The sequence below is a fragment of the Oreochromis aureus genome, linkage group 16, assembly GCF_013358895.1.
Source record: "Oreochromis aureus strain Israel breed Guangdong linkage group 16, ZZ_aureus, whole genome shotgun sequence".
Lineage (NCBI taxonomy): Eukaryota > Metazoa > Chordata > Actinopteri > Cichliformes > Cichlidae > Oreochromis > Oreochromis aureus.
This window is the reverse complement of record NC_052957.1, coordinates 20,010,062-20,027,092: the sequence shown is the minus strand read 5'-3', so window position 1 is coordinate 20,027,092 and position 17,031 is coordinate 20,010,062. Positions and strand designations below refer to the sequence as shown.

At 39.6% G+C, this 17,031-nt stretch overlaps 2 protein-coding genes across 3 annotated transcripts in view; one reads left to right on the top strand and one right to left on the bottom strand.

The window, feature by feature from the left end:
* The window catches only part of LOC116316146 (cholecystokinin receptor), a 33,593-nt gene extending 22,802 nt beyond the window's left edge, over positions 1–10,791 (bottom strand). The window contains exon 1 of one of the 2 annotated variants that reach the window (XM_039599733.1): positions 10,751–10,791. Coding sequence is in view for 1 of the 2 variants with exons in the window: in XM_031734652.2 (XP_031590512.1) it covers positions 3,099–3,261 (163 nt within the window). In the remaining variant the exon portion in view is untranslated. Of the gene's footprint in view, positions 1–3,098; positions 3,572–10,750 lie in introns of those variants that run through there. The other variant, XM_031734652.2, reaches the window with a different exon arrangement.
* Positions 10,792–11,573: 782 nt separating this feature from the next.
* On the top strand, positions 11,574–16,550 carry pdzk1 (PDZ domain containing 1). Its single transcript, XM_031734474.2, has 8 exons — positions 11,574–11,667; positions 12,586–12,795; positions 12,911–13,124; positions 13,905–14,237; positions 14,322–14,518; positions 14,599–14,823; positions 14,907–15,236; positions 15,978–16,550. The coding sequence occupies exons 2-8, from the start codon at positions 12,589–12,591 to the stop codon at positions 16,029–16,031; spliced, it is 1,560 nt and encodes a 519-aa protein (XP_031590334.1). The 5' UTR covers positions 11,574–11,667; positions 12,586–12,588; the 3' UTR covers positions 16,032–16,550.
* The last annotated feature ends 481 nt before the right edge of the window (positions 16,551–17,031 follow it).

The window sequence follows — 17,031 nt, the reverse complement described above, 5'->3', positions numbered from 1 at the left end:
GCAGAGCAGATGTTAACAACAACACCTGTAACAATTCAAGTGAATAGTAAAGTAAGCCTGTTATTTAATATGTTAAAGTTTGTATTTCGTTAATGACTATTAAAGGTTTCATATGTTTCTCGCAACCAGTATCTATACAAGATATTATAGATTAACCCCACACTTCATCAGTCTCTTAAACATATGCAACACCCATCGTTTTAAATCCCAGTATGCCCTCGTGTCGCTGCGCCTGTGAGAGGAAAGCTGGCTCGTCTCCTGTTAGACCTAGGTATTGGTAAATGTCACAGCTAGTGGCTAATCCAGCAGGGTAAATGCCACCTAAGCCTTGTCACTAAGTCAACAACCCCCAACCCACCCCCACCGCCAACCGAACAGTTGATCGTGGCAACGAGCAAACCCATTTACTGCTGACTGACAGACTACAGCATGCAATCCACAGAGTCTCCCATCACAGCGGTCAGCATGCAGAACATTAGGTTTGCTGCTTGTCCCACAGCGCAGGCATGTATTAAACACCTCAGCTCTCACAGGCAGAGTGAGAAGCGAGGGTGTGAGCGACAGTAGATGGAGCGCTGAGAGAAGTGGTGGGAGAAAAAGAAGAAATGGAAGGAAAAATGGTTACATTTTTGTACATTTTACCTTGGGTTTTTTTTTGTTTACTAGACACCTTTTGTTTTGCATAAACTGCTTTCTGAAAACAGATTTGAAATGGTGGTTTGCTCCTGGCACTGACAACAGACCCCTCTTTCATTATTTTTCATCATCCTCTCCAGAAATTGCCTCCCGCCGCTTGAGTGACAAATTATGCGCCGGTTTTCCAGTATCCTAGATAAAGTATAAACATTTTTATTGATTCTATTAATGAAAACCAAGCAACGTGTAACAAGCTTCCTGTGAAGCCACAGTAACTGAAGTCTACAGCGATGATGTAAATCCATGTGCTGTGAAGCCCTTAGAGAATACGAAGGTGTCTTTTTGTTTTTTTACCTTTTTTTTCTCGCTTTTTGTTTTGTTATTTTTTTCTTTCAAATCTGAAACAACACCTGGACTGTGTTGAGTGTGAAACCATTTTGAAAGGTGTCTGCAGTCGAGCAACATGTTTCCACCTGGAGCTTGCACAGGTTTGGCCTTACTTTGACATGCGCTCGCTCCCACTTTGTGCCTCACTCAGGGGTGAATGCCAGTATCCATGGTGAAATGCTCACAAAGCGGCGGATGTACATAGACATTTTGCAGAGGTACCCTTTTTTTGTTACCAGGTTATTCCAACAATTTTGTGTCATATTTCTGTCTTCAAAAAATGTGCATTAAATTCTCCCATTTAATACTTACAGCAATTTCCCTTTGTGTTTTCCATTTTTATGGCAAATATCAATCGCAACCTACTGTAAATCATGCAGTATCATAGCTTGACTTTTAGTGTACCTTCTCCTCTTATCCACCTATCAAATGCCTTATATTAAAAACACTCTTTGGCAAACAGGAGGATCCTGGACTGGAGATATCTCACTGATCAAAATAAATGTCATCCATTGAGGAAGGATAAATTTACTAAATCCCTGCAGACTACATGTGGTCCACGGCACGCTCCTTGAGGTCACCAATCTGCATAAAACATACGTAACTCTTTCAAAGTCTGACAGTGATGCAACTCAATCTGCCTGATAAACACAGAAGGGCAGAAAGAGGAGATGAATGAAGAATGATTGACAGAGGTGGAGAAGCAATCAATTTGGGAGTGACGGAGTGAGAAATGACGGTGACAGCAGCTGCACTGGGTCCGACACTTTAATTTCATCTATTTATATGATCATCTGAGATCAGTATGAAGTGCAGTTAGGAGATACAGTGAGAATATTAACCAGAGAGAAAGAACGGCCTGATTTGAAGGAGTGATTGACATGTTGTGAGGGAAAGAAAATATCTTAGTTTGCTGCATATAATATATCAAACACATCTGCTGCCAGGCTCGGGAGACACAAACCACCTTGCATTGATCTGTACTTGTTAGATGTGCCCTCAGTGGGCTTGTAATTTGCAGTGTTCTAATTCAGCCTCAGTTTGAAATTACTTACCACTGGGAGGTGTAAAAGATCGCGTGTAATGATGGGAATGATTGAGAGAGAGGCAAATCAATCATCATCGCCTACAATGTACTACAGTTTAAAGTCTTATAAAAGGGGTACAGGTATCTGTCATTTATATAAAAGAATACTGACACAATGATGCTCACATACACACACAAGCATAGGCACATGTGGCAAAACCACCTCATCCAAACACAGAAACACTGACAAATTCTGAGGAGTGAAGATTGATTGATAATGTAGCAGCTGGAAACAGGGCACAGGAAATTGCAAGTGTGATGATGCACTCAAATGTCCCTTTTTTCCTCCAAAATTTATAGATTTACATGGGGGGTGGGGGCAGTCTATGCATAAGAGGTGCTCTGTTCTCATCACAATTTGGATGAAGTGCATTAAAATGCTTTAGGAACAGAGATGGCACATTGGACTGGGATGACCGTGAGGCACAGCCCTGATGTGACTTTTTTTTTATGAATAAATCCCCTGTGTGGCCAGGATTAGATGTGCCTCTCTGTCTGTGTGCATCCTCTTTGATCTGTAATTCACTGCTGCTCTGTACACTTTTTTTGCTTTAAATAAATAGAATCTAAAAAACCAGCCTTACTGTAAAAAAAAAGTATTAACAGACCTCCATATACTTCCAATAAACTGCTAAATCCTAAAGACTGAAATGGTATCACACAGAAAGTGAGTTTGTCACCTCCAAATGTTAAGCACAAAATGTTTTACCTTAAGTTGTTAAAAGCACAGATTCTTATTTTATCTGTTGTCATTTCAAGGACTTGAAAATCAAAAACAATCAGTTTTAGTTTCTCTGAACTCAGAGCTCACCAGTCCCATCACATCCCAATGAAGTCAATACTACAAATTAAACTTAAGTTGGACATTGCATACAGTCTGCGAATGTATGCAATGCTTCAGTACAGATAATAGCACGTTAAAATTAAATAAAGAGACATTATGGTGGCACATTTCATTAAAAGATGAGCTATATGCGTGCGCGCTCACCTCTCTGCCTCGCACGCTGAGGTATGAGGAGTGTGGACGCGTTGCCGCAGGCGATGTTTGTTGCCTCCAAGCTCCCGTTACCCGCTCCGTTCTTCAGCGCGTCGACCTGCGCTACGACGCACTCGGGGTTGATGGATGTCTCATTTCTCACATAGTCAGCCATGATTCTGTTTTAATGTTCGCAGCGTAAGTTGATGCCGTCTAATATTAGAAAAAAAATAAAGGGAATTCGAGCCTTTAAAGTGTCAAATAACACTACCCTGCATCCACTGTCCATCACACTGACTGAATGAGGTATAAGTTGTCTTTTTCCCAATTTGCAAAAGAAAATAAAAATGTAAAAATAAAAAAAAAAACGTAGATTAATTTCCTTTCTTTTATTTTTTCACTCCTTCTCGGTTACTGTAGATGTGTCTCAGTGGGCATCGCGCGTTAATCGAGGGCTGGTGCGCACCAGGAGAGGTGAGCGCGGCGCGCTGCTGCGCTTTTGCCAAATGAACTGCCAGAGTCGCGGACTGCTGTCATAAAGGGCGTGTGGTTTGTGTGCGTCTGTGTGTGAGCAGTGGGAATAAGAAAAGCCTGATTCGTTTTTTATGTGTGTAACTCATACACGAACATATTTATAATAGCCTCACAGCTTCTCAAGAGGCAGCATTGTTTGTCTCGATTAAAAGAAAGAAAAAAAGTCGGGGTGAACCATAAAATGAAAACCATTCATCATTTTCTCGCAGCACCATGAGCCTGAAGCAATGAGTACTGAAACATTGTGTTAGGGGAAAAGCACTCAGTTCCCTTTCAATATCTAAATAGTGATAGTCCTAAAACGCTTAAGACCTCTTGAACTTTACAAAATAGTCAAGGATTTAATATGGAAGCAGCAGGGGAGATTCAAATGAATGAGACCTGGGTGAATAGAGAGAAGAGAAGAAAGAAAAACATGACTCATTGCGTTCAGGTTTTTGATTATTATTACTTTACTGCCGTCACTTACACTCATATTTGACTATTTGTTCCATAGTGTGAAGGTGCTTGTGGTAATTCAATTAAGAGCGAGGACGTTTTCACCTTATTTAAGGGTTGACGGACTGTAGGCGGTTTTGTGGTTTTTACATGCACGCCACCGCCCCCATGTGGCAGGTCTGAGCGGATTTCCGGTCATCTTGTTGCAAATCTCTCTTGACTAACAAAGGTTTGAGCTGCAGAATACATCAGTGCAGTTTCTAAACGCGTGTGTGATAGACTTCCTCCCTATAATATCTGGTGCATGATTATCAAAATCATCATCATTACCTCTTTAACCCCTTCACTTGAACTAATTAGATCTTATGTTATTAAGAAATGCCAAATGGGTTTTCTGCATACTTATTTTGCATTTTTTGCCATGCCGCCTGCCCTCTGGCTGTGTGTGTTGTAATATTTTCATCTGCACTCATTTGATTACTCTCTTAATTGCTCCTCATCAGCATTTATGGTTGATGTAGAACTCTCTCTGTGTGTGACTTGATTTATTTGCTACCAGCAGTTTCGTTTAACCATTTCAGCTTCAAGCCTTCCCCCAGCAGAAGCAGTTTTATTCGTCTGACTTGAACATTTGAAAAACACTAAGATCTATTCTGTTAACAGTCATCTGTGGAAAGAAGTGACAAAACACCCACACTGGTTATTCTGGCAGAACTGATAGTACAGTTGAAATCTCAGTAAAGGCTTTTGTTTGGTCCTGATCCTGGTTATTCTGTTGAATTTGCTGTGCCACTATTTTTTTGTAACCATTTCCTCATCATCTCTGTCTGTTGGTTTATTGTTTCAGTATTGGGTGATCGTGTTTTGGTTCCCGCTTGTGTTATTTCACCCATCTTTGTTTCATTGTCTGTTGATGCTTCCCGTGTTCTCTTAAGAACTCCTTTGTGTTATGAATGTGCATTTCTTTTGGAAGTTTTTAGCCACCAAGAATCGCCATCACTTAGATTCTTTCTCTGGCTGAGTTTAATCCTCTGAATGTAAAACTGAATGGGACTTGTGAGTGGTTACTTTTCCGTGTGTTGAGATGTTATGTAACAAATAACCACTTTTATGAAAGAATGAACATGTGGGAGGAAACTAGATTACCTGGGGAGAACTCATGCAGACACAGGAAGAACATACAGTCTCCACACAGAAAGGCATTGGCCTGGAACCCACGATCTTCTTGCTGTGAGGCAACAGTGCTGACCACCATAACACCCTGCCGCCCTTAGAGGATTCTGGAAAAACTAAATGCCTTAAATGTCTTGGCCTTTACCTCTTTTATTGCCTGTACACTCATCCTACCCACACTGGAAGTTGCCTAACGCTTCAGGAGAATGGTTTTGGCAGACCGACCTAATGTCACACCTGAAACTGAACTTTGGGCTCATGAATTCACTGTCACATGGCGGTCTTGCCCTCTTTTTTTTTTCTTTTTTTTTTGAAAGGTACTTGTAGCTCCCATGGCTTGGAAATGCTTGTTCCCATTACTACTGTATACCTAGCTGTACTTCTGCAGTAACATCGTGTATCGAGTGCTCTTCATCATTTCTGAAAAGAACAAATTGGAGAGTGGGAGAGTGTGTGGTTTTCATTCTTATTTTTACCATCTTTTGATTCTACTTTGGTCTCTTTTGGGCTCTCTTCTTTTATTCTTTTGTGTGCAGATTCATATCTTTGTTAAAAAAAAAAAAGCTAAAGTGCATGTGTCTGTGCTCTCAGGCAGTGTGTCAATATGATTTGATGTCTTTAAATAACAATATTGTTAAATGACAGAATGTTTTTGGTGCTCTGCTAGCAAATCCTCGATAGTCTGGATTATAGCTCTGATTATGGGAACTCTTTCTTGTCATTTTATTGGGGTCTCATACATTAAAGATACTATTTTTAAGTCAGGTTCTTCGGTTTCATCATTATATTTTCCTGAACTAGGGATGAAATATGGATATACAGTAGTATCTGCCTTGAGTCTGGACACATTACATGTCTCCTTTTTTTCCCTAAAAGGCAACAGACACTGTGTCTTCAGCGCCACTTGCACATTTGTTAAGTTAAAATGTCACTGCTCTCTGAAGGGTGTTATTACTGGGAAGCCACTGTTTGCCCCCTGAACACTCAAATGATTTCCAGAATAAATGGAGGGGGATATTATTACAAGCAGCCCATCTCTAATCTTTCTCCTGGTCTAATTAGCTGGCTCGGGCAGGTCATGTGCACAGCCACTTAGCCCAGATAAACAAGCCATGTGAGGATGCCAATCAGAATGAAGAGAGAGAATAGTGCTCCCCGTTGGGCATCGTAATCGCATACTGGCATGACATGTTGATTACCGACGCGTCCCTGCTGATTAGGACAGGTTGGAGGCAACCACTTCTTGGGTGGCACTTTGAGGCTGATGTCTATGACTTTTGTTTAAATAATAAATGCATATTTTGTATATTCTTGTATAGCTATATTTTATATATATGACATTATGTTCCATATTCAATAATCAACAGCTTCTTTGGAAAATCCATCAATCATCACAAAAAGACAAAGTTTGTGTGTTTTTTTTCTGGCAAATTCAAGGTGATGACAAGAGGTGATGGATAGTGAACGCATCAGCAATAAGCCAAGCTGAAACGGATTTCTGCCTCTTTCCACTCATCTCCCCTCAGGTTGTGGCTCCTAAACCCTTGAGATCAATTGTTCAAACCTGGCTCCAAACTGGTATTGTGTGTGTGTGTGTGTGTGTGTGTGTGTGTGTGTGTGTGTGTGTGTGTGTGTGTGTGTGTGTGTGTGTGTGTGTGTGTGTGTGAGTTATAATCGGAAAGCTCAGTGTGCCAACCCATCAACAGTAATAAGTGCCTGGTCAGGAGGTACGTACACCCCTATTGGGTATCTGAGTGTTCAGGTGCACAGGCAGAAAGATTGAAGTCTCCGGCGCACAAATTCTGCCATTTCCTGTTGTCGGTCTCACCATGTTGTCACAAACAGACCTCGTCATACTTTTTACATCAGTATAGTATTTACTAAAGCACTGGCTCTCAAAATTGGTTCCAGGAACCCCCAGGGACAATGACCTAGTCTAACAGAGGCTTCTTCAAAATAACTTGCTTAAATCAGAAATATTGCAGACATACAAACGAGAAGCATTAGATCAGTAATGCAAACCTCACTAATATGACACTAATATGATCTTTCATTTGCTTCTCACGGGTGCAGTGAGACATTGATCCTAAGTGATGTTAGGACCAAACCAGCTAAAACAATGTTAGTGCCATGAGGGGAATCCTTGGAATAGTTTATTCCCAGTAAAAGGAGCTTTCAACAGTAGATGAAAACAAAACAGCAACAATGTCTACTTTGTCACAGTTTACTGTAGAAGAGGTGGAAGGTATTGAATACACATAATTCAGTTTATTGTTAAAGGTAAGTGCTCTAGAGTAACATTCAACGGGATGGCTCTAGCATTGCACCAACAATTATATCCATACAGTAAAAGCGTGGAGTGATGTGATTCACATTTCTGTGGACTGCTGAAGGATGGTAATGGATATCCATACATCTTTCCACCAGCAGGTCTGCACATCAGTCAATATACATTACTGTTGTTGGTGGTAATGCGCTATAAAAGGTAGCAGTGTGCCAAAAAAAGGAGGAAAATTATACTGGGGGGAGGGAGACTAATGCAAGTTCAAAGCAGTGACGAAAAGGGTTTTCAACCAGATGTGCTTGATAGATGTTGGATGCATAGGTTATGTTATAGTAAAGATGTAAGCTGGAAATGAGACCTTGTATTTTCTTTTCTTTTTTTTTAAAGGGATACACACCTTTGTGGATGTTACCTGGCGAGATATTTGGATCTCATACATGTGTGGAAGTTTTAATATCACCTTGCAAGTGTGACTCAGGATTTCTTTCTGCATTTATGCAAAATCAATAAATATATCTAGAGATTTTTTTCGAAGATGAACTTGCCAGAGGCAGTTTGGTTCTGTGCATACAAATTAATGTAATTTTGGGACTCTAAAGTAATTATTTCCTTTCAGCATGACATACACAAGGTAACTCTCAGTGTGTATGCACATAGTAATAAAATAAAAACAAAATTATACATAGATAATAAGTCAAATAAAATAATACATTGTTAAGTATCACTAAAAATCTGAACATGTCAGGACATCATTTGCATAAAGCGCTGCTATAAAAGTTCCTGTGTTATATTGCGCAGTCTCATCATTGGCAGTCCACAGCATTCATATTTGTTTTGACCGTCTACTCAGTGCAGAAATAATTTCTGTTCAAAGACATGGAGAGGAACTGCAAATTAAAATCTACTTTGTGGCCTCCTCAGAGGCCTTGAGAAAGAGAGGACACTACCAGAACCGAATTCTGAGTAGCAGTAACAATAAAACATTTAAAAAGATATTGACAACAAAATCTTGCTGCAGACACCAGTTTGGTAATGAATAAAACTTTTCTTTTGCAGATTTTGCCTTGGTTGTCACCTTTGTGCCATTGTATAACTGCTTTTTACATCCAGAGTTACGACCAGGTTAACAACAAACATTAAAACTTAACTGCGACCAATCCTATCTTGAATTTTTTTACACCACGAAGATCTTTACTAAAAAAATAAATGACCCCCTTCAGTCCACTTTGTTAGAAAACTAGTCAAGTCAACATTTAATCCTTACCATTTTAAGTAATGACATGGAAAAGAGGTACAGAGGGGAATTTTTAACCAGTGGTGACACTAAGGTGGAATTTGTGAAGCTGTTTTTTGGAAAACGAGACCAATTAACCCCTGGGTCTCAGACTCTTAAAGAATCAATGAATGCTAGTGAGAGCAAACTTCCTGGACACATTATTTTATACATGTATCTATGCTGACAGAATGGATAGCTAGTCCAGTGTTGTTCTGTCCCTTCATTAAGGTACTGTGCAACAGTCTTGGCCCATAATTTCTTAATATTTTGCTTCCAGTGAGCCGGATGTATTAAAAAGATTTTATAGTGGCTTGATCAACAGTTGTCCAAGTTTTTCTTTGGACATTGGCTGCTTTCCATTTCTTTCATTGAATCTATGAAAAAAAATGCTGTTTGATAGGCATAAAATACCATTTTTGCACCAACAAGGTAATTCCCATAGAGGTATTACCTAAAAACTTGGTATATTTCAGTATGGTGTGCAGTGTGTCCTCAAAAAAATTGAGGAAATTGGACACTGGGCTAAAAAACTATCTGCAGCAGATAACAATATTTGAAAGTCATGTGGCTATGAAACAGAAAACCATCAAAGCAAAGACCTAACAAAGGACTTGAGACATGATTCTGGACCTTCAGTTGATCCACATACTGTTCAATGAAGCCTCACCAAAAATTATCTCAGTGGCTGTCAAGAAGGAATTATTGAGGAAAAAGCTGAGGTATGCCAAATTACATAAGAAATGAACTGTAAACAGCTCGAATAAGGGTTAATGGAGTGATGACTCCAAATTTTAAATTCTTGATTTTTAATCACCATCAGTATTTACAGAAGAGGTCAGGAGAGAGGAACAAAGGCGAGTGACTACTGTAAAAACACATTAGAGGCCCATAGTGTTGGGGATGTTGTCAAAATTGATGGAGTTACGAACACAGAAAAATACCTTTAGATTTTGATTCACCATGCAATAACATTTGAATAACAACAGCCACATTTTTCAATATGACAGTGATCCCAAACACACTAACCCTGTCTGTTTAGCATTATGTACTGTATTTTCTTTTGTGATTCATTAAATCACTAGATCTAGTTTACATTTCCTAGAAAAAAAAGGAAGTGTTGCTCAAGACATTTGTGCAGTACTGCATGTCTCAAGAGACACCATATCATCACAATAAAACCATTAGAATTAGATTTGAACATTATGACCTTGAGGGTGGAGTTTATGACACATTTGTTGAATGAGACTGGATTGAATGTGCCATAATGCAAACACTGCAGCTTTGAGGTGTGTAACTGTAAGAGAAACACCCACATGGGTAATTATCAGGGACGTGTATTGATAAGAACTTAGCAATTCCGATTTCATTGTCCATATTTATATATTCTGTTCCTTATCAGTTCTTTTATTGATTCTCATTGGCTTCTCATTTGCTCCACTTTGAGAGTCACTGCCATCCCTAAGCACCATATCAAAGACATTACATTCATGCAAATTAATTGCATACAAGTGTCTGTGCCTGTTGTAGGTATTTCCCCTATTTGTTGTGATCAGTGTTGGGATCATTACTCATAAAAAGTAATGTATTGCACAAATTACACATAACACAGTAATTAAAAGTAATGCAGTACGCTACTTAATTACTCCCAGGGGAAAGTAATTTTTACACTATTAAGTAACTTTCATGTTACTCATTAAAATGACCTGAAACTCATTGTTTCATAAATACTATTTAACAAAATATAATCCTGTAGGCTGCAGTCCCAACCTTTCCTAATGAGGACACACGTGAGGTCTTTCGCTTTCTTAATATTTAGGTATGAACACAAAGCTGACAGCATAAAGCAAGGATGAAAATCAGCACAAAAAGACTTTAAAGCGATCATCATAGTGATTCTACGTTAGAAACATGAACAGAAAGGTAAGCTTCAGCCTGATTGCTCATCACTGGCTTTGTTACCTGTTGAAGTTCAAGGTCTGGCTGCTGGGATGGGGTCGGCATTCACTCAGCTTTAACATCACTCTGGGTTCTTGGCTAACTTAGTGTTAGCATACTGTTTGCGCAGGTGCTTGCAAAGAGCAGAAGTTGTATTCTGTCCTGGATGCAGTTTGCACTTAAACACTGGGCTCTCCTCCTTTTGTCCAATAAACTATAAACAAAATGTTCATATCCACACTGTAGAAACTGTAAAAACGAATTTCCTCCTCCGGCACACAAACTGAAATTAGCTGATTAGCACAAGTGCAAATGAAACCAATAAGTGGGCTCGATAGGCGGGCAAACTCAGAAATCAAAGTAACTGAACAACTGGGAACAGGTTCTCCACAAGAACCAGCTCCTGATCCTCATCTCTAATGATTATATTTACATTACATGAACTGGCTTTTTAAGTACTACTGCATGCAAATTTATTGACCTTTTTGCTAGAATAACACAATTTAGGTCATTCTTTGTCAAGTTTTAATAAGTACGCCATCATTTTTTTCATTCAAGTAAAAATTAAATTATGCAATTAAATTGTGCATTTTTGTAGTCATTTCACAATACTGTGTTAGTGATTAAAACTCGAATTTCACAATGCTGTAATAACTGTGTGCTGCAAGGATTGTACATTGTTTTTTTTGCCACCTGCATTTTATACCTTTGACCACTAAACAGCTGACTGCCCACCTTGTAATGCCTCTGCAGATATTTGCGAGCCTAGAAACTGTTAAATAACTCAGCCTTTAGGCTAACCTTTGGCATGTCAAAGTCCCTGAAGGGGAAGGAAAAGGGGCGGGAAGGAGGAGGTAGACAGGTTAAAGATACATAGATAACAGCTAGACAGTAACAGGTGAGCTCTCCTTTGAGATTCAGACGCCAGGAGAGACAGGCTGGTGAGTATATTATAAACAACTACGCTGTATGTAATTTTGTGTAGTTAGTTAAAATTTTTCAATGTCACATTCAAAACTAGATCTATGCTATCTTATAAATTCATTTTAAGAATAATGGAAAATGTTGTCTTGTCTTGAGGATGAGTGTTTCTTCGGGGTGAGCTGTGTTGCTTGTGTTATAGTAAACTGTTATAAGTCATTATTGAGATTATAGACATAAATTTGTTATTATTTGGATACCGGATCTATAAACAGTGTAATCTTTAAGATGCTAAACTCATATGGTTCGAATATTGCATTCAGTGAAAACATAAATTCTATACACTTAAATTTAGGACAGGTAAAAACTTTTTTTTTTTAAAGTAAAGGTATAAGGAATACAAACAAAAAAATTATTCTAACCTGCCTGCTTAAATAAAGTCGTTGTTTTTAGCCATTTTTCGTTTATTCAGCCATACAAAAGGCTGAATAACTCAGCCAGTACATGTGCACACACAGAGTGACAAGAACTTTATGACCTTCCTGTATAGGAATAACAATCCAGCAAGAATTGCAGCAGAAGTTCTTATTGTGCATTCAAAGTCCAAGCTGCTTTTTTATGGAGAGTCATCACCACTGTCAGCTATGTCTTCTATTAACCATTAACTTCTGTTGCAGACCCAGCATGAAAGGTTAACTGTAAGATTATTGATCTGAAGCAACTCTCCTACTGGTCCTTGAGGTCCAGTAGTAGTTTCTACTCTACTTATATATTTAAAAGACCAGCGGCAGTAACAACGGGGAGGGTGGCGGGGGGCGGGAGGTGTTAAAAAAAAAAAGATATGCCTGTAAGTTAAGCATTAGTAGTGACAGGTGTATTTAATGTTATGACTTTACCACTGTGATTGCCATGTGTGTGCTTTTCACCTTTTTTGTTAGGACATGGCTGGGTACAAGCCACGGGTGATTACCCTATCCAAGAAACCAAAACAGACATTTGGCTTCTATCTGAGGGTGGAGAATGGCGAGGAGGGTCACCTGATCCGCTGCTTGGAAATGGGAGGTCCAGCTGAGCTGGCTGGCATGAAAGACGGAGACCGCATCCTCCGGGTCAATGGAACATTTGTCGATGAACGTTCGCATTCTGAAGTGAGCAGGATGTAGAAATACTGCAGTGCATTAATCAAATCAATAACAACTCTTAGACCAGTTCTGCTGTGACAAGCATCTTTTCTTAGAGTCTTCTTCTTTTTTTCCTGGACAGGTGGTGGACCTGGTGAAAAACAGTGGAACCTCTGTCACGTTCCACATTCTAGATGAATCCTCCTACAAGCAAGCAAAAGCCCAGGGAGTAAACCTTTCCAGCCCTGGAAGCAAGCCAGTTGCCAATGGAGTGGAAAAACATCGTCCAAAACCCAAACTCTGCTACCTGGTTAAGTCCAGCTCAAGCTTTGGGTTTTCTATTCGCTCAGTTGAAGGTAAGGAGAGGATGCAGGGACTCCCAATTCTGAGTAAGTGTTAGAATAAAAAAGGCCATAGGAGTACAACTTATAGTGATAAAAGCCATTTGACGCTGGACAGTGGAAGTTTAGATTTGCTAAACTGGAATGGCTTAACTTTGGAAGTACCCATTTATATGACACTTACAGTGGTTCATAAGTTCCAGCTAAAAGCGTATTTATTTGCTAATAGAGCATTTCCTAATGCCTCATATGTATAGTCGCCAATAAGGCTTGAAGATAGTGGCTAAAACCAGAAATAATCATGATAGTGTTGAAGGGAGCTTAAGTATCATTACAGACTTCTGTCCAGCTATCCATTTTGTTCCACTTATCCCATTCAGACTGTGCATGAGCCTATCCCTGCTGTCATCAGGCAAGAGGATTCACCCTGGTGCGGACAACAGTCTGTTATATTCCAGTCACAGAAATAGTTAGACAACCATGCTCATTCAATATAGACTTTTATGTGATTTGCTTTTGGAGTCACCTTCCAGCATGAAGATTTAAAGACCTTTGCAAAGATTTCACTTGTCAGACCTGGACGTTATGTCTAACTTGTTGCAGTGTTTTCTTTGCACTTATCTTTGAAAGGTATTTCAGTAGTAATAGATACAAAAAGATATTATCACAAATTAAAATTAGGATTTTGGTTAAACTTCAAAAGGGATGACTTTTTTCTTTTTAGTCTGTAGAGAACTATCGAGAAAACTGTCCAATTATGTTTAAAAAATGTCCTTTTTTTATCATCATGTCTAGGTGAGCATGGACTTTTCATGACAGAAGTGACCCCAGGAGGCACAGCTGAAAGGGCAGGGGTCAGACTCAATGACCGTCTGGTGGAGATCAACGGGGAAAACGTAGAAAACATCACACACGATGGAGCAGTGGACAAAATTAGACGGGCAGGCAGCCATATCATGTTCCTACTGGTCGACAAAGAAACAGACAAGTTCTATCAGAAGACTCATGCAAAGATTGGCTCGTGGTTAGCCACAACAAAGTACCTCCCTCGAGAACCACGCGTCATCAACATAACCAAAGGATCTGATGGATACGGCTTCACCCTTAGAGAGGAGGCCAGTCAAGCAGGCATGGTTATAATGACTATATTTTGTAGATTACACTGTCCAAAGAAGGCTGCATTTTAATAATGTGCTCCATGACTCCATGCAGGACACTTCATCAGGGACATAGAGAGAGGCAGTTCAGCAGAAAAAGCGCGTCTGAAGGAAAAGGACAGGCTGGTGGCTGTGGATGGCAGGGATGTGGAGAGCTGCAGCCACGAGGAGGTGGTAGACAGGATCAAGCAGAGTGGCAACAAATGTTGCCTCCTAGTAGTGGACAAAGACACAGACCAAGTGTATAAGCTGGTGAGCCAGGGCGCCAACATCTTGTCTGTTAAGTAATCCCTGCAGGTGGTCTAAATTATATCATGTTGTATCATTCACAGGGGAAAGTTTCTCCTCTGCTTTACATGGAGGAGATGAATGATTCCAACTCACCACCCAGTTACACAGAAGCTGTTAACTTACCCATTCCTACACGATCAAGCACGCCTGCTCCAGAGAGGAAAGAGGAACTCAGGCCTAAACTGTGTAAACTGGAGAAGACCTCAGATGGCTTTGGCTTTCATCTAAATAGCATCCTGGGAGTGTGCGGCCATTACCTCCAAAATGTAAGGCTTCTAAATAATGTCCACAATTTGACCATTGCCACTTTAAGCACAACTGATAAGTGATAAGACACACTGTGTTCCAGGTGGTGAAGGGTGGAGTAGCTGACAAGGTAGGCATGGAGAATGATGACATTGTGGTTGAGGTGAACGGGGTGAATGTAGAGCAGAGCCATCATGATGACGTGGTGAAGATTATCCAAGGCAGTGGGAATTATCTGGAGATGTTGGTGGCTAAAAGGAGCGTCTATGATAAGCTCAAAGCTCAAGGAGTGCCTATCACACGCCAGCTCCTCGAGGAAACATCTTACGCTCAAGTCCACAGTGCAAAAACTCCAGAAGCCAGCAAGAGGGAGAGACTGGAGGAAGAGGAGGAAGCAAGACCTACAACCCCGACTGAACCAGAAAGACAGAGGGTGAGAAGTGGTTTTTAATTGTTTCAAAAACATTATAGCATATGCTGGTGTGTCAAAAACATTCATATTCCCCAGAGAATAAATTATAATGACTCTGAGGAGCCCCTGGGTTTCCTTTTAGTGCCACAGTGAAGTTTACAAGGTTTGGTGTAAATAACTCGATGACTGGATGAGAGGAAACTTGTTCAGACATCCATCTTTTCCTCAGAATTCAATTCAGTTTTATTTATAAAGCACTAAACAACAGTCGCCTCGAGGCACTGTAAGGTAAAGACTCTACAATAATACAAAGAAATGCCCAACAATAAAACAAACCCCTATGAACAAGCATTTGGCAAAGATGTGAAGAAAAAAATCTTCCTTTTAACAGGAAGAAACATCTAGCAGAACCAGGCTCGGGGAATGGCAGCCATCTGCTGCAAGGAAGACAAGACAAAGAATGAACTGTAACATTTATCTGACACTGCTGATGACCAAATGCCTTTAAAAAACATCATTCCCATCATCGTCAGCTGTACTCTGCGGCTGCTGTTTGCATGCTAACACACCAAACTAAGATCAGGAGCGTAGTAAACATTAAATCTGCTCGTACTACAACCGTAGAATTTTGGCCTTGGTTACAGTATTTTCATTTGCTTGATAAAATACCTCTCATCACCTTTTCTCAATCATCCCTGAACTAAAAACATACAGGAAAAAAGCTCATTGTCCTTAATAATGTCTGTGTTTTCTCTTATTTAGAACTCATCCGTGTCATCATCTTCGTCTGCAGAAAGCATTGATGAGAGAATGTGAGGAGCGACCTGAAGGACCCCTCTCCTGATTTGGCCTAATTTGATGTTGATCTGTTTCTTTTTCTTCTGTTTATTTTAACCAGTCAGCTTGGCTTCTCACAAAGACTTAATATCAAAAGATTTTTTTTTAAGTTGACAGAAACAATAGAACAAGGACAGTGAAGACTTCAAACTTACTGTCAAAATCTGATTCATCGCAGAGTAGCTGCTTCAACTGTATGACATGACTGAGAACAAAAGCATCTTTTGTGAATATTGAGAAATTTCAGGAACGTTTGCCCAACGTTTTGATGATTGTGTTTGCGGAGATGAGTAATATCCTTCCTACTATGACTAGCACAGCACCGAGAATGAACGCAATATTAATACTGCCAGTAAACACTGCGACCTTTTATGTATTCTTTTTTTCTCCTGCTTTTAATAAATGTTCGAAATGTTTAAAATTTAATTTGCTGTATGATTTATAAATAAATGAAAAGGTTTTGAAACATGAATAAACAAACGTCTCATCTAAAAAAAAGACCAACTTCATGAATATCTTTTTGTTGGCAGCTAAAAACGGCATATCTGTCAAAACTTACAGCCACTTCAGAATGTGGATCACAAGTGGCATTTTCATCTTTTCTTAAAAACAAAAAAAGATCCAAGGACGGAGGCAGCTTGTGTCATCTGAGAAGATTGTGGCCTCACATGGTTATTAACAGTGGATGTATACTGATAAAAGAAAATGATTTGTGCACACTCTGTGATTAGAGGAATGGGAGACCATAGAGTCTGACCCCAGTGGAGCAAGAGGTTCTGGTAGATGACCATAAAAGCAGCAAAAACAACAAGTGAGGGATCTAAAATTATATGTCATAAAAAAATCCTTCTACTGCTGAAATGTGCTTTGATACTAAAATATGAGGAAAAAACAAACCCAAGTTAAAGCGCAGTATAAAGGTAAAGATATTTAAGTGTCAAATATATATTTGACAGTGTGTGTCCACTCTCCGGTTAAT